The sequence below is a fragment of the Osmerus eperlanus genome, chromosome 17, assembly GCF_963692335.1.
Source record: "Osmerus eperlanus chromosome 17, fOsmEpe2.1, whole genome shotgun sequence".
In the NCBI taxonomy this organism is placed as follows: Eukaryota; Metazoa; Chordata; class Actinopteri; order Osmeriformes; family Osmeridae; genus Osmerus; species Osmerus eperlanus.
The window spans coordinates 6,558,693-6,581,965 of NC_085034.1; the positions used below are offsets into that span (position 1 = coordinate 6,558,693).

A 23,273-nucleotide genomic window follows, 5' to 3' on the forward strand; every position below is an offset into this window, starting at 1 on the left:
CCATCCCCCGCAACTGCACTCAAAGCCCCACAAAGTGGAAAAAGCCAGGGATTCTCAATGATTATTTCTTGTCAAGGTCAGACAGAGAGATAGAGCGTAAGAGAGAGAGAGAGAGAGAGAACGTTCGAGGTGTAGGATGGAAAAACGGAAAACACACAGGAATGGAGAGAGCAAGAAATGGAGGGAGGGAAAGGTCTGGGTGCATCCATCCATCCCATCCTCAGTCTTCCTCGGCCAGTATAAAACCTATCTTTTAAAACTCCAAAGTGGTCATCAGTCACACCTGCTCTCTAGTTGCTATCTGGAGATGAGGAATGACCAATGGGCTCGTCTGTTGTTGTGGAGTGTGCGCCACGTCCCAGTAGTCCTGGCCATTCTGGGGAAACGACACCACATGAATCAACACCCACCCCCCCCCAACCCCCCCCCCCCCAACCCCTTCCCCACGCTCCCCCACCCCCTTCCCCACACCCCCCACTCCCTTTCACACTCCCAGTCCTGATTTAACCTCACAGGGAGGCGAAAAGGGATTTACAATTGCCTTTACAATTGCAGGTGGACAATGGGGAGAATTTTTATCCACTGACAAGTTGAGTGATAGAGGCAGTTGTGCTGTTGCCTGGGGCTTCACAGCGCAGGGGTTACACATTTGACCCTCAGGCAAAAACCCAATCCCAAGAAAAACAACTTGGTCCACAGCAATGCGAGTGTCAAGAAGTGTTAGTCAGTTGTACACAACAACTCCATCTGCATCAAGAACAGACTTAATCGTTTAGTTGAGACAAGCAGTAAATTAAAGATAAATAGAATAATGCTAATGCGTATAATTTTGACAACAGTACGACGTGAAGAGATAGCATTCTACACACAATGACACTACAACATCCAAAAGGACTTCATACGTATTGTACGACAGATGCACATGCTAGGCGTTTGGGTGCGTGCGCTTAGCTCTGCTGTGTGACAGGTGTGGATGAAGGAGGACTCCAAGGAGGAAGAAGAGGTCAGTGACCCGGCCAGGCCCACGCCAGACCCCTTATTCCAGCGTTACGCCTGATTGGCTTGATATGACAGTGCTATTTCTGTCCTCAGAGCTCACTAACTTCTGCCCGGTGACAAATCACCAATCTGACACCCCCTGGCAGCCATTTTACACCTAAACTCTTCCTTGCCTGTTTGCATTCCAGGTCTATAAATAGACAGGCTCCAAATAAGAACACAGGAGATTATGAAAGAAAAAGAGAAAAAGAAAAGTACAAAAGAAAAACTTGGATAGGTGAAGAATCAAACACCTGCAGAAGGCTATAAATAAAGAGAGGGGAATAAATGGGCCAACCAGACACTTTCCTGGGATTGATCACTGCTGTTTGCGGTGGGAAAGTGCAAAGCGCTGTCCCATAGAGCAGTGAGAAAGTATTTCCTTCAAAGGAGAAAGTGAAGAGGAGAGGGCTTGCCAACAGGATTAGTGCCAGGACGGCCGACTCGATGCGAAAAGGGCACACATCTCATCCTACCCTGTGTGCTGGGCAGGTGTATAATGTTACACACTAATATGGGGCAGAGGGGGAGGCAGGAGGAAGAAGGAGGCAAGAATGACCACACAAGACAGGAGTGCACTGCTTCATCCACACTTACCAGACTCCAACAAGGACAGGATATTTTTAAGCACTCGCAAGGTGCTTTTAAAAATATCTTATGAACCCGAAGAGCACCGACTTATACCCTTAATATCACGGGGTAGACCTAGTTAAAACGATAGTTACATCATTCTGTTCCAATGCAAGCCGGCTTGCTTATGTAGGTCAGGGTAAAAAGTGTCAAAGTCACAGAGACACAGAGAGAGGAACACAAGAGGTAGAACCCAGGGTTCCCGTTTCTCCCTGGAGGGTAGAACGTTCTACCTCTCCCGAAACAGGTCACCTGAGGTTCCTTGAGGTGACACAGGCTGCTCTATTTTCACCACCTGCGCTGGAACACTCCTGCTGCCACACAGGACAGAGGAGTGGGAGCTTCCAGGAGGAACACACACACACACACACACAGTAAGCACACAGTCAACACACCAAAACACACAGTACACACCAGAACTCTTTGCATGCATCTAGCTTTCTCTGACACGTAATTTTCCCTCTTTACTCATCACAATGGAGCGCATGAATGAGTAAGGATGGATGGATTAGGAAAACCTGGATGGATGAATGGATGAATGGAAGGATGGGTGAAGAAAATGATTGCACAGAACTTTATCATTACTGGACCAGAGAGCCAACAGATGGGGATGATGCGTTGGGCCAGAGTTGGTTAATTATTCTGCCAGAGTTCATCTTACCCGTCCCACCCATTTAGAGAGAGGCCGCTTGTCTCTGCAACGTCAAAGTGTAAAACCCATCCTACATCACATCACCTATTTCCCCTGTAGGCTTGGCCTCTGTTCAGGGACTTTGTTGATTGTTCTTGCCGAACAGGAAAGTGCCACTAAGAGGTTTGGAGTCCATCCTGTTGTGTTAACACTTCCTAGCACTTAAACAGTAGCCTTCCAGTTTAATGGCTATTGATCACTAGACCCCAGTGTTCACAGTTTCATAAACCACATCCCTGAAGTGAGTAGCTAGCCAGGGGGAAGTTCAGTAGTCCAAGATGGCTAGCTATTCCAAGACTGTAAACCATTCATCTGCATTATTAATATGGGTACTTTGAAAATGATTTGGAAAACAAATAGATTTGGCGAACAAATAGATCTGTATCAAACAAATACGCCACATTTATTTGAATGCAACATGCATTGTTCCACAGCCACAAACCCAACCCAGTGGCGGAGAGAATGTCAGCGTGACAGCCCGACATCAGAGGTGTCAGTCGTGGTGAGGAAGAGCCACATTACTCATCTCTACAGCGTCAACCGAGCGCTCTGACCACAGCGCTCCCTGGGCGATGACACAGCGGAGGATATGGTATGAGCAGCCCAGTGACTCATGGGGGCTAGCTGGACCGGGGTGCACCGTAGTCCGTCACAGGACCAATAAGGGTGACACACACCAGCCGGCGGAGGCACTGTCGCAGGGACCCATGAGGTGTGCTGCTATTATGAGAGCGTCTGGGTTTCGACCGAACAATGAGGTAGGTCACAGGGACGCTGGATTCCGACCCCTGCACGCACGCACGCACACTCACACACTTAAACACACGCACACCCCATAATCACCTCTATTTGGAGGGGTTAAGAAAGAGCCTCATAAAATGTGGCCTTTGCTAGACATTAACGTGTCCCCGGGCCCCAGGTCTCCCATTCCACCCTGACAGGTTTACACATCCCTTCTGACATGACCCCGCAGTGTGCCCAGGCACACACTGAGCACGTATGACCATAGGCATGGATCCTCGGGGCACAGAGGGCGGTGAGGAGAGAACAGCGGGTATAGGGGAGAAAAAAGAGGGAGAGCGCGAGAGGAAGAGAGAGGGGGGGCACGTGTGGAGAGAGAGAGGGGGGTGAGTGAACAAGAGGTAGGGGTGAGGGGAAGAGAGAGAGGGGTCGAGAGAAATGGAGAGACGGGGGTGACGGGAAGAAGAGGAGGGGCGGGGGGGGGGGGTGAGAGGCAGTGGCGGAGTGTTTAGGAAGTGTAGCCAGGGTGTATTCCCAGTCGATGTAACCTTATCCAAGAATGTTTCAGGGCATGGAGCCATTTACCCATGAGAACTTGCGAGAGCCATGATATACTTGTTGAAAAAAATCCTGTCCTCGGGTTTGTCAGTGTTTCCTCTTCTTTTTTTATACTCTTACTTGTAATCAAGCCAGACAATACAAATGCCCCATGGTCCGATTGCTGATCGTAAAAGACGGTTTTCTTGAGCCTACCGAAACATAAACATTGTTGGGTTCCAAAGAAATAGCTCAGAGCCGCTCCAATACTTCATCCTTTCTTCCCCTGTCGTTTCTGCTCCAGCCAAGAATATTCCTCCAATCTGGGTTTGTGAAGGAGACAGAGCACATGCTACCTTTGGAGTGAGAAAATAGTGTGTGTGTGTGTGTGTGTGTGAGAGAGAAGGAGTGAGAAAGGTGAGTGGGTGGATTTGTGTGTTGGGTGTGTACGTGTGTGTGTGTGTGAGAGAGAAAGAGAGAGTGTGCGTGTCACATAGTGAGAGAAAGAGAGAAGGTGAAAAGGAGAATGAGGAGAGGAGACAGAGGAAAGAGAAGAAGAAAGAGGAGAGGGAAAAGGAAAGGAGAAAGCGGAGAGAGACAAACTAGCGGAAGAGGAGAAAAGGAGAAACAGGAGAGAGAGAGAAGGAAGGAGAAAGAGGAGAGGGAGAAAAGCGGAGAGATGGAAACCATGTTCCCTTCACCCCCAAGACATCACTCAGGGCCACGGGGTCTGTGTCATGCATTATGAAAATACGACATTCTCCCCGTCATCAGCCTGTGCAGTGCTTCACTGAATGGCCCCAGCAATCCGCTCGGAGGATGTAGGTTTTTAAATAGCTCCACACAGCCCCTTTCCAGGCCAGGTAATACCCTACTATCAAACCTTCTAGAGGACGCCATGGCCTCAATACATTGCAAAGGAGATCCCTTTTCTCAAAAGGACTACTTTGAGAGTGCTTTTGATCAGTTACCAAAAGCTTTTTCCTCTTCTCAAACTGCTCACAGAGGCGCAGTGGTGGAACATAGTTGTTAGCGTATAATTCTAACATGTCAGTCAGTGTGATTGACAACTTGGACCAGGATGCCAGCCCTTTGGTGTGACACTGAAGATTACATTTACCCTCAGATGTACCAGGTAATATCTATGCAAATGGGGATATTTTAAGTCAGATCACTGAACATATTTCCGTGACTTAGAGCGAAACATCACCTCAGTTTCATCGTTCATGTCCTGTAGCATCGAAACACGACAGTACAGTGTGAGATTTCTTATGTTTCTCTCTTTCTCGATCCACATTTTTCTCACTGTCTCATGGATTTTGTAGGTACATTAAAGCAGGAAATCTATCACACACCAACCAAGATCAAGGGTTTTTGACACAATACAATTTCAAGAAAAAGAGTCTGTAGTGCTGGATCCCAGAATGACCCTTAAGGCTCCACAACCACTTGTACCCTCTAGAATCTTCTAGAATCTCATAAGAAATGTCACTCTGCAGTCTATCCAGTTTGTTCAGACCTGCCGGAATACCTGCTTGGTATTTGTTCTGGGGCTTTTCTCTGCATTCAGACCGTGTTGAGCTCTGTAACACTCTTACTCACTCTGACTCCACTCTCTTAGCTTTTCACTAGTCATTTGGCACAACCCAGTTAGCACCTGTGCGAAGGCCGGGGAGAACTGTCGCAGTCCACAGGGATTAGCCTCTGGGGGGGGGGGGTCCCCATTCCACCACTCAAACACTGTGAGTACGTGGGGGCTTGAGGCCCCGGGGCAGAAGGGAAAGTCCCGAAATATCTCAACCATGGCTGGGAAGATTCCTCTACCTTTCCCCCCAGTCAGGCACACCACCACCACCACCCCCACCACCTGGGCCTGGGGCTGGGACTGCAGGCCAGACCTCCTGAGTGTTTTCATATGTCACTGTACATTACAGGGCCCGCAGGTTCCATCAGGAGCAAGGCCTGGAGAACTGGAGCCTGGGAGACACGGTGTGATCCAGGCATAAACACTGCTGCGGATGGAGAAGATCCTCCAGAGATACTCAACACTGGGATGGACATGTTTTGATGGCGAGGGTTGTGTTTACAAAGAGTTTCAATTCTGATCTCCCACATTGAGTAGACAGAGGGAAACAACAAAGAGAAGGGAGGGGGAGGGGGGGGGGGGTCGAGACTCTAAGAGAGAAAGAGAGAGAGCAGGAGAGAGGTAGACAGGGAGAGAGAGAGACATAGGGAGACATGGAGAGAGGGAAATGAAGAGAGAGACAGATAGGGAGAGGGAAAAAGGGAGAACGAGGGAGAGAGGGAGAAAGAGAGAGGGCCAGAGAGGGAGCCAGGGAGAGAGAGAGGAGGAACTAGATCTATAACCCATGGTTATCGCCTCGGCTCATCGCTGCAGTGTTATTCTCAGACGTCAGGGTGTTGGTTCCATGTGGACGGGCCACAACAGACATATTGCAGGACAGATCAAAGCAGCCACTCTGACAAGTTCAGCCAAGGGAGGCTTCGATGTGACGCGAGCAATTAAGCTGGGAGATGGGAGACGGCCAGGCCTTTTCCTGATGGGTAGTGACCTCGTCTTTTAGCATTTGGTGAAGACGTTTCTTCATTTATTTATTTAATGATCTTTTTTTTTTTTCTTGTCCGCTCTACTCATATCACGCCAAAAGCTCAGGGGTTTGAAGCTTGTTGGTGTGTGTGTGCATACAGTACCTGCATGTGTGCCTGAGCATGTGTATGCATGTGTGGGTCCCTGTGCATGCCTGTGCATGTGTGCGTGTGCATGTGTGTGTGTGCGTACCTGTATGCATGCACGCCTGGATGTGTGTCCGGGCCAGTTTGACTGTGTGTGGCGGCGCACGTGTGCGTGCCTGTGTGTGTGTGTGAGTGCCTGTGCCTGTGTGTGTGAGTGCCCGTGTGTGTGTTTGAGTTTTAAGCTCCCGTGGTGCGAGTTGCAGGAGTGACGTTAGTGGATGATCATGTGATGTTGGGCTTGGTGGGCTAGGCCAAGCGTGGCACAGATGGTGTCAATGCAGGGCTTCTCCCGTGCCATGGGTCTCCTGAGGTACGTCAGTCAGACCCAGCCCATCCACACACACAGACCAGGGCAGAGAACACAGTATACCGTCCTAGGACCGCTCACAAGACTTACTACAGGAGGAACAAGACAGTGTTGAGAACACAGCTGAGCCCCAGTAGTCATACACCTGGTCCTGCTACTGGTCACATTTTTCCCCTCACACCTTACTGACTTTGTGAAAGGCTACCTCTTAAATTGGGGCGTTTCCATGATTGTTACACTATCAAATTACCTTAATTCTGCAGCATGGAGAGAGAGAGAAGGAGAAAGAGAGAGAGAGAGGGAGAGACAGAGAGAAAGAAAGGTAGAGAAACAGAGACAGAGGGAGACAGAGGGAGAGAAACGGAGAGAAGCGGAGAGAAACGAGGAGGCTACCCAGATGTAGCCTCTCCGTGAGCCCTGACGCTCTTAATAGGAATCCCTAATGAGCAGGCAGGCAGCTGAGAGATGAGAGAACCAACGACGGCGAGCGCCTGCCGCCACCGCCACCGTCCAATCGGATCTCGAGACTTGGAGTGCGGAGGACAAGGTGTGTAATAGTCTCAGACACGGATGGGGGGGCGAGGTTAGAAAGGGCTGAGGGGCGGGTGGTAGGGGATGGGGGAGGTTGCAGAGGGTGGGAGGGGTGATTTGAAGGAGTCAGGGCTCCCCATCACTCTTGGCGATGTCTCTTGGTCAGTTTGGATGGCCAGCCCAACAAGCCAGCGGCAGCAGCGTGGCGTGGAGAGCCGCCCTCACCACATCCACAACTCCGGCTCTGGGTCCTAGTGTTCAAGGAGTCACGGTTCAGCGCATGGCTGCGAGTGAATAGCATAATTGGCTGTGTCTGAGGAGGGCGGAGGCTGTATTTACATGCTGGGTTGGTGAGTGTATTTAGACACACCATGGCATTTATATCTGACACAGTAGTCAGGGGAGCTGACACATATAGTATTCGAAAACACGCGCGCACAGGGAGTTTGATGAGCGTCAAAGTAACTACATCATGAGCTGTGATATTGACAGTTGTTCACTAGTAGGCTTCTTGTGGAGCTAACATTTCATCACCCTGCAGTATGAGTTGGAACTCTGAAAAGTTCAGAGTCTAAAGATCCTTGGTGTCCTTTCGTCCAGACAGTCTCTGAGTTACACTTGAGCTTGGCTTATGGCAGCAGGAATTCAGGCTTTCGGACTCTAGTTTTTTGCTACAGCAAGCTCAAAAGTGTAATCCCTCCAAAGTCAAGCTGTTTACCTCAAATCAGGCTTTATTCAGCATCTGGCAGAACGTGATATCAGTGGTCATTTAGATAAGCCCTAAACACATGGGTGACTTTGCTTTCTTTTCCCAACCGCTCTCTCTTTATCTGTCTCTCTCCCTTGTCTCCTCTCTTCTTCTTCTCCTCCTTATTTCTGATTCTCTTTCTCTCGCAATACCACTGTTTCCCCCCCCCCCCCTCTCTCTCTCTCTCTCTCTCTCTCTCTCTCTCTCTCTCTCTCTCTCTCTCTCTCTCACACACACACACACACACACACACACACACACACACACACACACACACACACACACACACACTGGACTACTGGCCCTTTTCAGGGTTTAAACTGTGTTGCTGTGGAAGAGGCGGTGGATATTTCGAGGAGATGCTTTAGAGTCCAACCCTGATGAGAGTTCACCCAGATCCTGGAAAAATGAGCCCAAAAAAGGAAACCACCCTGGGCAGGGTTGGCCTGACAGAGCACCATGGAAAACCAGAGACGAGGGCAAAAGTAAACACAACAATCTCTCAGATGGATTTCACTGATCCATCTTCTTATCAATATAATAGTAAATACTAATATTACAATTATTACTAGTATTAAAGCTACCTTGGCCATGCCAAAACAGCAGGACTAGGAACAGTATGATGACAGAAATGGGTTCTTACAAAAAAAAAATGTTTTTTGGTTCCAGTCCAAATATGCATTTCAGGCTACATTAACAAGCGCAATATTTCTTATCATCTCCTTTTCCTGCATGCATGAGCACCTGCAAAGCCAAGAAGCAGGATTTAAAAAGGCTCCTAGTTGACACAGGTGTCTATTTTAAACACTTTCTTTTCATAATGACTAGGTAAGAGAGCTGGTAACCGAAGAAGCAGACAAATGCCAAGAAGCTTTATGGGCTAGCGGTGGCACGCATACACTAGCTGAAGCCTCGCAAACTCTTGTCAAATATCTCTGCACACCACCAGAACATAAACGACACGCCGTTACGCTAATGTCAGCCATAGCCATGAGAGACGGTCTCTCCCACATGTGATATTTAAATGAAGCTCTAAAATAGCCTGAGTCCTTGGCCCGACAGGAGTCTACAAACCCAAATTCCGTTCCCTTTTCCCAATTTGAGTCCAGGCCCAATAAAAAGCATCAAATGGCTCTGTGTTTTAACGATCGTGGCAGTCAAGAAACTCTCGAGGCATGCTACTAGAACATGCTGTGATAGGGTTGACATATTCTTCGATATAAATAGGGAGGCATCTTATCAAATGACATTTAAGACTGTGCTACTGTATGCTGATCATCTTAAAGATGCAAACTACTATTTGATGGACTGTCTGTTAGAATATTTACACCAAATGGCAGATAACAAAATATTTGTCTTTCTACAGCTCTACCTCAGTTTTCCCATCTCTCCTTGGCTGGAGAACTTGACAAGGGCATCTCTGCTCTCAAGACAGGCTGAAAGTCGTGAAATTGAGTTATTTATTGCTGCATTCAGTCAAATGTCAAAAGGTCACAAAACACCTACAAGAAAGATGAGTCAGATGGCAGTGGATGCAATTTTGTTTTGAAGAAAGAAGAAAATTGGTGGTATGAGTGGCTTTCCTATCTACACACTTTCACAGTACAATAATATAGTATTTATTTTTGCAGAACATGACATGATTGGCTTAGACCTTTACTATGGATCCAGAAAGCCCCCTTCAATCCCCCCCCCCCCCCCCCCCCCCGCAGGAACAATCAGGACCACGGTGAAAGAGCATTTCTCTCAAGCAGACAGATTTCCCTCACTGCTTGTATGTTCCACAACTGCTTTTTTCCTTGCGGTCGGCGTTGCTCGATAGCGCTCAACCAGCACACCGCCCTCGGGGACACAATTCTGAGGATTGGAGCCAAAAGGTCACCTTGCATCTCCTGAGAGAGGTGGCCAAACTCTGAGGTGAGCTGGGACACCCAGCTCAAACGGGATGTTCCTTTGACCTTCACAGAGAGAAACCAACATAAGTCTCCAAATAATCGAAAGCATAACCCCTCTACTGATCGTAAACCTGTCAATCTCCCCCCCCCCCAGCCCATCTCTCGCATGTATCCTCCGATTCGAATAAAAAGGCCAGCTGTGGGCCTTTCAGTGGAGTGTTTAGGATATCAATGGTGTTATTGCATCGAAAGGATTTAGCTTGTGATTTAAAGGCTGTGCTCTCTAATGCTCACAGGGCCCACAACAACTATGTCCTTGAGCTTGCTATTAAACGGTTAAGGTTTTGTATTGGTCCCTGGAGATAATGTATAGAGAGGGGGTAGGGCACTATTGTGTTATGCTTCAACATGTGCTATGGCTACAATGCCTCAGGGGGAGGTGTGAATGGGCATCTTACCCCCGTTTGGTTTGTTTTACTTCTCAAGCTGACAATAAATAGTCTATTTGACTGCAGAGTATCAAAGGCAAAGGATTACTGGTGACCCGCTCCATGGCTGTTCCTCCCTGGGGGGCTGCACTGTGAGTTGAGATAAACAGCCCTATCGTATTCCGAACATGTTTATGTCATTTTTCTTTTCTGTGTGAGGATAAGCTGACAAGCCATATCTTAATACAGTTCTTATTTTTACATTGGAATTACCAGGAATGGAACAGGCCTGCGAGGGTTAACTATCATCCACAACTGGTGGTTATAGCAATGGCATCAGCCTTTATACTTATGGTTTGGTTAGGTTTGGTTAGGTTTGGTTTTTTTCTTCTAATTTGTCCAATACATTATAACAAATCTCAAATCTGATTGGTAGTTTTCAAGAGACATCCAATATTATGCTTCAATAATACAGTTCCAACATTGCAGCCCTGTAAGGTGTCTTTAATGCAGGATTTTAAAGGGTGAAAACAACATATAAATGAGTCTGTTATCAAGGGTTCCTGACGAATGAAGCACCATCTGATTATTCTGACGTGGTTCCTATTGATTTAATACCCAGCAAAACCATAAAAAATACCTGGGGCCAATATAAATTATTTTTTTGTTATTTCCATATCAAATGTCATCTCTGACGAGCCAAGGCTATATGATTTACAAATAATTTTCTAATCAACATAAATTGGTGTGGAATTTTGCATACATGTGTGCTGTAACTGATGGGTCGGCAAGGCAGAGCATCCTCAAGAGATTACAAATTATACATGCTCAAATGCATTTGATTAAATTACCATTTATTTGATTGATGAATGCGTGTTGTTTTGTTTTATTGTATATGTATTCATTGTCCAGGTCTGATACCTAGAATTAGACAACTGAATGTTTATAACAAACAAAAAATAATAATAAAGGGTAACATAAAGTTACAAATAAAATACAATATACAATATTAAAGTGAGCCTGAGGCTGTGCTTTGCGGTGTCCAGGCCGCAACATTCTCCCCAGAGCAGTCCAGATGTAACTTGTTCACACATCCATTCCACAGGAACTAGGAGATCCCCTTCAGAGGAACAAAGCTGAACTACCACAACACCTTTGTGCTTGAAACAGCTTCTCTTCTTTCAAAACTCAACTCAAAATACATCGCTTTATTCAACACATTCTCTTCCCCAACAAACTAGACCTACTGTTCACTATTTGAGTCTTGCTTAACTCTATTGTATTTTACCCTTTATATATGTGTATTTGTATTTGATATTGATATTGATATATATAACTGTTATTATTCTTTTATTTTATATTCCTATGTAAAGCATACTTTGGTGTGAGAATGTGTAAATAAAAGTTATTCTTAATGCGATTAAAAAAATTGTCCTCAGAGGGGCAAAGCCGGTCTCCACAGACTCCACAGTCTCCCCTGGCCTGAGCTCCCTCCCCTGGCCTGAGCTCCCTCCCCTGGCCTGAGCTCCCTCCGCTGGCCTGAGGCTCCGAAGGGTAGCCTAGCAGCAGCAGAAGACCCTTACGGAGGGCAGTGGAGCGCAAAACGCAACCAAGCGGGACATCCCTTTCCTCTCCATTCGCCTCTCACTGGACAAGACGGCTGGATAAAAGTAGGAGAAGTGAGGTGTTCTAAACACTCCTCTGGAGAACCCCTGATAGTGGTGATGAGACAACTTACCTGGCCTAGATTAGAGAACCGTGGAGGAGAGGAGCAGACAGGCGGTTATCAGTCCATGCTGGCCTGTGCTGTACTGTATATTTGTGTCATTTGCATTAGTGAACTTTGAATCTATTATGTTTGGCCTAATAGCAGACCAGGTTTGAATACTTTGTTGTTTAACATGCAGTCGAGAGGATTTTACAAACCAAAAACAGAAGAACTAATTCAATATGAACGTCTGTGGTACAATCTGAATAAACTAGGCTTGACATTCGAATACATCAGCACCTCTGATGTGGGAGTTTGCATTTGACAGGGTGAGTCTCCTTATACTTGAGTCTTCTATGACAGGGTTTTTTTTATCACGAGAGCCATGAGGGTGAGGGGTCAACAGAGCATGGAGAGGGTTCTTAGAAGTGATTGCAGGCAGTCTTCTTAACAAGGTACCACCAGGTCCTGTCAGCCTGTACCAAGGTTGAGGAGAGCTTTAGACAACGATGAAATGGATGTCAGATTGTCTGAGCTGGAGAAAGGAACAAGAAAATATTAAGCCTACTCTTCCTATCTGGATACAAGGTGTGTAAAGACATCGTTTTGGGGCAGGGTGATTCAGACCTATATAGAACGTTTGGTTCTTTAGCACAGAAAGATCTTCCTGTTCTTTTCTTTTTTATACACCTTTGGACATTTTCACACTTTGGATCATTGGATGTGACAGTTCAAGGTAGACAGGAAAGGCTGGTAAGAGAGAGAGGAAGACATACGGCCTCAGCCCATGTGGTACGCACTTTACCCTGTGAGCCACCAGGGTTGCTGCCCTTCCTGTTCTGACAAGGTTTCTGACAGTGTTCAATCGGTGAAGTTTCGGTATACCTCTCTCTCTAGGACCTAGCGTGGCTTGGATCCATCTACGGTGTCTTTTTCCCACCTAGCGTGTGGACAGTTCCTCTCCCAGGCACAAAAATGGCATTCCATGACAGGGGAGGTCTGGGTTGTTACTCAGCAACTGACTACCTCCGTCTCTGCGGCTGACTGACATTTACTTTCTGCCAGAGGACAGAGTCAGCCTGCTGACCCTTTGCGCGATTAGCTCTTTCCAAGACGCAACCTCTAGGGAGGCTTCGGTTACAGATTCAGTCAATACAGAGCTGGTGAAGCTTTCCATTACCATTCATAACCCTCACCAGGATGGGAGCGGGGCATGCAGGACTAATATACGAGGCATAAGACAACGGGATCACCGAGAAAGATGAACTTCACTGGAGACATGTCTTAGTGAGCGGACTAAACGCACCGCGATTAGATTCGGTTGATGATCGTTTAGAGAGTTAGCAAGGCAGAGGATCCAGTCATTGTGGGGCCCACCATTACCCTCATTTGCAGTACAGAGGACAGATAGATGTTTCTCGCCATGATCAATGGTCCATTTCAGGCCTCCTGTGCCTCTGTTGTCAGTCTGTGCAGCAGGCGGCACATCCTTCCTAATTGGGCAGCGTTCGCTCCGACACGGCTGGATTTAATAGTGGCCGCTCTTTTAAGGCCGCTCTTTGAACCAATGAAAACCATCAGCGAGCTGGAGTTGAAAGTACAGGAGTTCAGCCAGGGGAATGACCATGCATGCAATTAGCATTTTGAAAGGATAGAGAGGGGGGAAAGGAAATGGTAAACTGTCCGTAGTTTGGGCAGGATATAGGGAGGAAGGGGGTGAGGGGGGGTGAGGGGGGCGTTCTGACCCCTACACTTCTGATCCTTCATCGTCTGCTGTACTTTGTTTATGCACTTTCTGCACATCGCTTTGGATGAAAGCCTCTTGCTAAATAAACAAAATGTAAAATGTTGAAATAAAGAAGTTGTCCTGAGTCTGTGACAGCTTTATTTGACATTGTGTCCTTCGGATGGCAGCCAGTGGCATGGTCACAGGGATATGAGATGACAACTCCATTTTGGCACAAGGTGGAACATCTACGGAACGCCTCATTGCAGCTCTGACATTTTCAGTTTGCAGTCTGGCCCTCTTTGCATGTGGATCTTAAAAATACATTCTCCTCAGAGTTAAATGAAGGATTGGATTTGGAAATCAAAGGCGGTTAGGCTGTTTCCCCAGCCAGGAAGGAGGAGGAAATAAACACTATCCCCAGTACATACCATGTTCTAAAATGGACAACTTAGAGAAACAATTTTGTCTGGGGAGTCAGGTGGCTGAGCGGTGAGGGAATCGGGCTAGTAATCCGAAGGTTGCCAGTTCGATTCCCGGTCATGCCAACTGACGTTGTGTCCTTGGGCAAGGCACTTCACCCTACTTGCCTCGGGGGAATGTCCCTGTACTTACTGTAAGTCGCTCTGGATAAGAGCGTCTGCTAAATGACTAAATGTAAATGTAAATGTCTGAGGTCTAAAAATTGACGCCACTGCGAAAATTGTGACCTTTGTTTGGAATGTCCTCTGGGTCTTTTATTCCCAATACATCACCAGTGACAAATCCTCAATGAATCTTGAAAGAGAAAGTTTAATGGCCCAGTCTGGAAGTTTAGCCCACTGATGTATTTTTATGGGGATTTTTTTCAAATTCATAATCCACATGTCTGAATGTGTTTCTTGTTTAACTAACCCACATTATATTAGATACCCCACACCAGACCTCAGTAGCAATCCCCCAGATTTTCATTGAGGGTGGAAATGGGTTCATTATTGATACTGCTGATGCACCCCTGGTTCACTTAATTCCAGTGTAAATCAAACTTCCAACTCAAACACTCAAATCTATTCCACCCCAAGTCTTAATCATCACAGATGTCTGAAAACAGATTGCTTGACAAAAAAAAACTTTAATCGACTTTGAATTCTCTTTTATTAATCACCTTTTTAATGTGAGACCCCACGAGCTGGGGGAACAGCCCAGAGAATAGCATCTGTAATGAAACCATTGTCCTTGGTATGAGCTTCATGACAGTGAGTGGCTTGGCATCAATAATGCAGTACTCCACCCAGACAAACGGTATTTCTATTCACGCTAATGTGGCTGGTGTGTGTCGGGTACCCTGCCTGGCATCCAGGACCATGGAAGGGAAGAGGAGAGATGGTGAGATTGCATGCCACCACATCCATTAATGCTGAGATTGGAGATCTACATCTCTTATAAAATCAGTCTTGAGTAATGTTTCTATGTGTGTGTGCGTGTTCGTGTGTGTTTGTGTGTGTGTGTGTGAGAGAGTGCGTGTGTGTATCCATCACACCTGTTGTTTGAGAATGTTTGTTCCAGCTGTTATTAATGTCTAGAACTATCAGATGATATCCTAAGGTTTTGAGGTTCCGAGGCTCAGAAGTTCTGACGTTCTCAGGATCTACGTTTCTGAGATTCAAAATGTTTGTTTCTGAAGTACTTAAGTACAGAGGTTCTGAGGTTTTGGGGTTTTGAAATGTGGACACCCCAAAAGTTGAATTCTAACCTTACCAGTGCTGGCCTACATTGTCTTTCTAACCTCCACAGCCCTGAAACCACCTCTAAAATGTCCTTGAGAATGTTCAAGGTCATGCTCATTTGAGATGTGCTTCAGCTGGTAAGGGTGTGGTGTGGGGGTAATACCAGGAACTTTCGCTTTCCAGGTAAGTGACAATGTGCTGATAATGTCTATTGGTATGTTTTAGACTTACTAGGATACCAGTAATTAAGTACACAGATGACTTCCCACAATCTATCAGTCTTATGTCTTTCAAAGCAATTATGGCTGCAGGTATGTCGTAAGTATGCAACAATTGCCTCCTACATTGGTCATTGGAGCATAGGGGGAGTGAGATATAGATATCAAGAAAGAGAGAGATAAACAGAAAGAGAAGATAAGTTAGAACATGGCAGGCTCTCTCTGAGATGTGGGGCTCTCTCTGAGATGTGGGGCTCTCTCTGAGATGTGGGGCTCTCTCTGAGATGTGGGGCTCTCTCTGAGATGTGGGGCTCTCTCTGAGATGTGGGGTTCCCTCATGCATACAGAATACCCTTCCTTCATTAACAATCCATGAACACTATCTCTCTCTCTCCTCTCTTTCTCTATCTCTCTCTCCCTCTCTCTATCTGCCTCCCTCTCTCTCTCTCCCTCTCTCTCTCTTTCTCCCTCTGTCCCTCTCTCCCTGTCTGTCTTTCTCTTCCTCTCTCTCTCTCTCTCTCTCTCTCTCTCTCTCTCTCTCTCTCTCTCTCTCTCTCTCTCTCTCTCTCTCTCTCTCTCTCTCTCTCTCTCTCTCTCTCTCTCTCTCTCTCTTTCTCTGGAATTCACAAACATGCACGTACAGTCACAGAGGTCATACGCCCCACTAACATGTACAACATCATTGTTTAAACACATTAAACGTGTTAGACTAGAGGAAATCCCACATTACGCTATCAAAAAGGACCCGTTCAGTACAAACTTGTTGATTACCATGAGTGTTTTCCTAAAACCCATCTCAAGCCACGTTGTTTTGATATTCCATGTTACCCGGCAATGAAGAAAGGGAGCGATGATTGACAGGGGATATTAACGTGACTGGCAGTGGCTCCAAACATGCCCAGCGGCGTGCCGTCACCACCCACGCGCGGGCAGCCATTTGCCCTGCTACACACCCTCCGTCAGGTCTGCTTTCTGTTTACGCGTCAGTCGGGGTTTGCTCGGCGGGATGGTAACCACGGCGGCACCCCCCCCCCCCTTGCCCCCCTTCCACTGACACACACACAAACACACCCTCTGTCCTCTGAGGACGTCCCTATAGGCTGTTGTGGTGTTGGCACACACACACCTGTAGGTGTTTGGGTCAGCCTCTGCTTGAAACAGCCAGAACACACAATGCCTTTCATTAATGAGGTGCGTGTGAGTGTTGGTATCAGTTTTACATGCACATAAGACCCTTATTAGTATTTCACATGGCTTTAGAAAAGCCTACCTTGTGGGGGAGACTCGAAATATGCAAAGTGATACAAACAGGAGGTAATGGAGAAAAGGTTGACGTTTATGGTTGACGTAATTTCTGAAATCAATTGGGTTTCATGGACCGGGCAGCTCTCAATGAAAACAAGGCCGGCATGAGGCGAATGATGTTGCCATGACAACAGGCTGAGCGCTCAGCCTGGCCCCGGTAGCATCTTCAGGCGCACGGCGGAGGTACCCAGACGCAGTGGGGTTAACCTCTTAACTGGCGGAAGCAAGCTGCAAGTCTCAGATGAGATCATGGGAAAATATTTGTTTCTTTTTTTTATGGATGGGGGGGGGGGGGGGGGAAGGCACGAGTGCTTTGGTTTCGGCGAGGGTGTCGGTTAGGACCTCAGCCTGGAGGGGGAGCAAACATGGAATGGGGGGACGGGGGTTGTCGGGGGGGGGGGGGCGTATTACCATCCAAGTCCGACCATGGCCAACTACAGAAGATACAAGAGAGACAAACACAAACAGATTAACACAGGGCACAGAACGAACACAAACAATACACACACACAATAAACAGAAAAAAACACACACAGTGAGCAGGTTCAGGGCAATCAGAAACATGACTGGAGAGAGAGAGAACATGGCAACATCAATAGCAACAGCATGGGGGGGGGGGGGCATCGAGGAGCACGATGACACCCTGCCTGGCTTTACTTCCTGGAGTAGAGGCATGCACACTCATGGACAGGCTGCTGGGATGCTGAAGCCTGTGGTGGGATCATATCAGGGAACTCTCTGTATTGGTTCTCCTTCTGTAAGAACGATCCACTCCTTCATCAAACTTCCATCGTACCTGGTGTTTAGTCCTGGGGGGTTGGTGTGTTTGCGTGTGTGTGTGTGTGTGTGTGTGTGTGTGTGTGTGTGTGGGTGGGGGTTACACAGACGTGGAAGGTGCATCCAGGTTCATCTCTCGTCTTTGTCGTCATCATTAAATCCCCAACCGTCATTCTCATCTTCACTGTCACCATTAAAATCATAAGCATCATCTTCATCAACACAATGATCATTGTCGAAATCACCCCCCTCACCATCACATTCATCGTCATGATCATGCACAATCCTGACCAGCTCCTCCAACACAACCCTGCATGGCCAAGGGGACTATACTACTGTATATCCATGGATTTGACGCATAGCTACCATAAACACCTACTAATATGTGAATATCTTCAGTGTGAGCAGGGTTTCCTGGACAGTGTTCTAACCACACGTGTTGACACCAATCCAACAGGGACAGTGTTCCAGGGAACAGTATTGGGATGTGACTGTAGCTAGTCTCATGTCACACATCCGCTATATGCAAATACTACATTGCACGTTGCGATAAGTCCCTGCTCTTCTACATTAACACCTTGTCGTGTCAACAGGGGATCAGAGCATAGAGGGTCCACTTTCACACGCACACACAAACACACACACACTCCAACACACACACACACACACACGTAAACAAACACATACACACTGGGAGGTGAGAGATCTCAGCCTTAATGCTTGGGGGTGAGTAAAGACGAGCAGCCTAGGCAGTAGAGCTGAGAGGCTTAGGGATCAAAGTCAAGCAGCCCCACCCCCCTCCCTCCTCGACGCTGTGCAGGTGAACAGTGGGTTTGCTGTGCCCGCTGTTGAACCACCACCATCATCAGAGGAACAGGAGGAGGAGGGGAAGAAAGACGGTGGGAGGCCCATGATACAACCTCTTTGAACACAATTACAGAAGTGGTTATCACCTCGCACATGAAAAGGGGTCGTTTTAATTCCTTCTCTGCGGGTCTCCTTGCATGCCGAGCACAGGGTGGAAAGTCCGTCCGTGTGTTTGTGCGTCTCGCATCCTCTCTTTACACTCACATAGCACATGCACAAAATCATATTGTACACATTTCTCGAAACAACCCACTCTCGCACACAAACACATAGACGCGCGCGCACACACAGAGAAAGGAAATATGCCGGAAAAGTTGCCTGCATATTGACTTGAGTACAAGTAAGGCAAGCTGGACCAAGGTCAAAGCACAGCCTGGACCCCCCCTTCCCCCCCTTCCTCCTCTGCCTCCATTTGTTAAAAATGGAGATGGCAGACAGGGGCTGGGATTAGACGTCTGGAGAAACAATTAACTATCGATTAGATCAACAGTCCAGAGCTGACTTTTTTCGCAGTTTCATCTGGAGCATACCTCACTGAGAGAAGGATAAAGCCAATTATCCACGACTTCAAACTGGCACTGGGTGTAGGAAAACAGACAGGTAGAGAGAGAGAGAGAGAGAGAGAGAGAGAGAGAGAGAGAGAGAGAGAGAGAGAGAGAGAGAGAGAGAGAGAGAGAGAGAGAGAACATGTATATAAATACCATATGCATCTATGTAGGTCTTAGTGGCAGACAGAACTATCACAATCTCCGTCTGCAGATTTTCTTCTGTTTTTGGAAGACTTGTCAGTGTATAAAACAACTCTGACATCACACATACACATGTACACACACACACACACACACATCAGACAATGCTATTCCTGGAACTGCTACATTGGGAGATGATATGCTCGTGAACACCACTCTTCAGAGGGAGGAGATTGGGACAGTAAGATGTCTTAGAATATGTAGTGTTTGTAAGCAGCCAGTGTCACGTGACGTCTCCCCTCAGCTTGTCACACATCCATTCATGGCAATAATCTGGCAGGCCTGAAGATGATCTCTCCTGTCTTTTATAGGTACAGAAATAATTCTAGAAGGGACAACTAATTTAACAAAAAATGTTTTACAATAATTGTCATTGTTTGTGACAGGTGTTAATAACTGTCAAGAATTCATTGAAGCATGCTTAGGTGAAGGAACATTCACCAAGTAAAGCTATGCGTTGGGAAAACAACTTCAAATGCCAGACAGCTTCAAATTTGTCATATTAAGTGTAGGCCTATTTTTCACTTATTTATAATGGGTGAAGATTTCCTCATGAATTCAAGGTCATTTTATCAGTTCATCCCAGCAACAGTGTGACATTTGCGTGCGTAATTGGGTAAATGCTTAGGCTACAATATCTTCCATCTCATCTATCCCTTGTGTTAACTTCGGGTTATTCTGACCCATTAGTCATTGTGACCCACCGTCGTATTGTGACAACTTTACCGCCTACAAAAACAAAGTGAAGAATTTTCTTTTAACCGTTGGGCTGTCTCAGACCGTCCACATTGCGAAGGTTAAAAGAAAATTATTTTTATTTGTTTTTGTATTGGGTAAAATTGGGTAAACACAACGATGGTTCGTTATGAACCTTTGGGTTATGTGACCCAAAGGCAGCACAAGGGCTATACATAAGCAGCCTGGCTATTATGTGCGTAATGAGACCAGAAGCATACGATTCAAGAACATATGAAGGGCAATATTGTAGTTGCAGTCGGACTGACATAGGCTACAGTAGTGTTTTGTTAAGGGATTCCTCCAGGTTCCCCTCTGTGTAGTGTATAGGCTATAATCGCAAATGTCATATTTGATCATTTGTAACAGACAAAAAAGGTATTTATTAATCTGATAATAGTGTAAGCTATCTAATACCCATTTTCCTAATTTATCGCGTATTTCGGAATGGAGCACGTCATTGTTAACTAGAAAATATTAGGGACAATTGTTGATTTGAAAAGGTTTGGTTGTTTTTAAGTTTGAAACGTAATTTTAGCGTTGCCTTTTGATCGTGCATACAATAAATACATTAAAAACAAATGTATGATTGTATTGGTCGAGCATGAGTCAGTGGATTATGTCATTGTGCTTTATTTGGAAACAAAAGATAGGGGAACTTTGGTGTTTAGACCATTGTAATGACTTTTCCACATACGCGGCCGCGCGCCCTTACCCTTGCCGCTCTGGAAGAATAGGGATCCTCGAATAGATTCCAAATCACCGGTTGCCACTTTTTCCAGCGGCTGATATTACCGTCCGCGACCACGTCCTCAATTCCGAGTCTTTTCCCTATCTCTTCATCGTCATCTCCAGTATCAACATTTAACTCAAACACGTCGAGCGCCTCCTCTGCGTCCCTGTGCTGCCGATATGACATCCAGCAGCAAGGCTCCACGTCCGTCTCATCGATGCCCCAGAAGGACAACTCTTCCTCGAACAACGGACCACAGACATCTGCTGGGCAGTGAAGTTTCCCGGTTCGATAATAGTTGAGCACATAGGCGAAAACCCCAGGGTGGCGGTCGAAAAAGTATTCGTTGGTCCTTGCGTTGTACTCAATGAAGCCGGGGACTTGTTGCAGCTGATCCAAAACGGACTCGATGTCAGAATCGGAGGCGAGAAGGGCCAGCCGTGTCCCCGGTAGGGTCTTTAGGGTTGTCTTGTACGTTTCGTGCCTGGTTCCCCCAACGTTGAGGATTATCCTCTCGTTGTCGTCAAACTTGCCCATCGCTCTGTATAAGACATGACTTGATAAAGAAAGTATCGAGTGTAGACCAGAGTAACAACGAGCACAGTGCACACCCAGTTCGTTAAGAAATCTCCAGAAACTCCGTTAGATTTAACCCGAGCGCATCCACATTCAGCCACCAGGTGCTTCCATGACGCTTAGTGTTATACGAGCGTAAAAGGAGAGCATTAATCTTTCCGCCTGTCAGTTCCCCACTAGTTGTTCCTTATGTGAATGCTCTCAACCAGTATGGCACCAAATACACGCTGCTCGTGTGTGTGCCTCGGGGGATCCTGTTCTCTCCTCCCCTCGCGCCCCTCCGACAGGTGAAGTCACACGGAACAGCTCATTCGCTCATTGATCATGTCAGCTTCAGACTTGTGCCCTCTTTGGGAAAGTCATCACACCACCGTGGTGTATGAGGGGCGCGCGGACCTGGGTTTGGTTTGATCTCTTCTTGGAATGAGCGTCTTCCTCGTGAAACGACGTCTACTCAAGGGACACACCCTCCCTCGCTCTCCGTGTCTTAATTCAGGCTGGGTTTCTAGTGCTAACCCGTTGCATTCTTCTAACACGTGCTTTGTTTGCTCTGGATAAGAGTGTCTGCTAAATGACTAAATGTTTGTATTCGTGGATAATCACAGAAAGCCAAGCACAACTTTGTTTTAAAGCTAGTGCAATTGGCGTTGAATGTGCGCGTCCTCAACAGGTCAACGCGGCTAAGCGCATGTGTTGGCATCCTCTCCTACTGGACTCAATAGATTAAACTCAAAGGTGCACGCAAAAAATATCGATGAAAATATGTATCTAATCCCTTTGTTCAACTTCACACAGCCCGTCGGTGGAGGATGTGAAGAATCCAACCTCTCGTGTCAGCCAGGAGCTGTCCTTTCAGCACCCGCAGTTGCTTCCCTAAAACATTGCAAGCACAGTCTTGGTTCATTTAGATAGTCTCTTCTGGAATGTGTGACTTTGGTTCTCAAATTAGGAACGTCGTATAAAAGACAATTGTATCTTATCGTTAATCAAAATGCCGGTGTTGTGCCCCCAGATGCACCCCCACATGGAAAAGCAACCCCTCGCACAAACCACTCGAGTTAAAAAGTGAAATATTTCGTTAGATATATTCTATTCTAGATGTATTTATAGTTGTTCAACTACATGCTCTTATGGTTCTTCCCTTTGGGACTTACTTAGTTTTCACAATGTATGCTTCATGTTTTGGCTACCTGCAATGTTTGGGGCTATTTCGTTGTTATGATCAGTGACCTATGCACTTTTGTAAAACTCTTTTGGAAGTCGCTTTGGATAAAAGCGTCTGCTAAATGCATAAATGTAAATGTATTCTTCTCGTTTAGATCTCAATAAAAACGAGAGGAGATAGCTGTCTCACATTGTAATTTTTGTTAAGATAATAAAATAGAAGAACGTCGGTTATTGTGTAAATAATTGACGTAAGTAAATAAAATAAATGAAAAATGAATCCCCTGCTAACTCTGACTTTCAGTTAGGCTCAATCATTGCATGTGGACTGTTGCTGGTTGTTCCCTTAATAAACAAAGTGTCATGTTCTGACTGAACCATCATTATTTATTTCTCATCTGTAGTTTGCAAAAGTGGAGATGTAGGCTACTTTGCAATTTGAGCCACAAAAGTCCTAGAGATCCACAAAAACTCCACTATAAGTCGCGGTGTGCAGCCAATACCGTCGCCCGACAAAGTATCTTGGTAGAACATTTTTTCAAAACCTTCAAACTGCCCAAAATAACGGTCAGTCTAATGCATTTTCTTTCTACTGCTAGAATAATACTGTAGACTAAGCACAGCCTACTTAATATCCATGGGGCCCATTCATCACCGTGGAAAGGAAGTCTGGAGAAGCCCATCGCGTGGTTGAATGAATAAGGTATTT

The 23,273-nt window shown here is 46.4% G+C and overlaps 1 protein-coding gene across 3 annotated transcripts in view; it reads right to left on the minus strand.

Moving 5' to 3' along the window:
• Positions 1-21,859, minus strand: part of kcnc2 (potassium voltage-gated channel, Shaw-related subfamily, member 2) — a 41,636-nt gene extending 19,777 nt beyond the window's left edge. The window contains exons 1-2 of one of the 3 annotated variants that reach the window (XM_062483271.1): positions 20,807-20,922; positions 17,375-17,397 (exon numbers count right to left, since the gene is read on the minus strand). In XM_062483271.1, the coding sequence (XP_062339255.1) occupies positions 17,375-17,377 (3 nt within the window). In that variant the 5' untranslated portion in view covers positions 17,378-17,397; positions 20,807-20,922. Of the gene's footprint in view, positions 1-17,374; positions 17,398-20,806 lie in introns of all 3 variants that reach the window. The other 2 variants (XM_062483272.1, XM_062483270.1) reach the window with 2 other exon arrangements.
• Between the last annotated feature and the right edge of the window lie 1,414 nt (positions 21,860-23,273).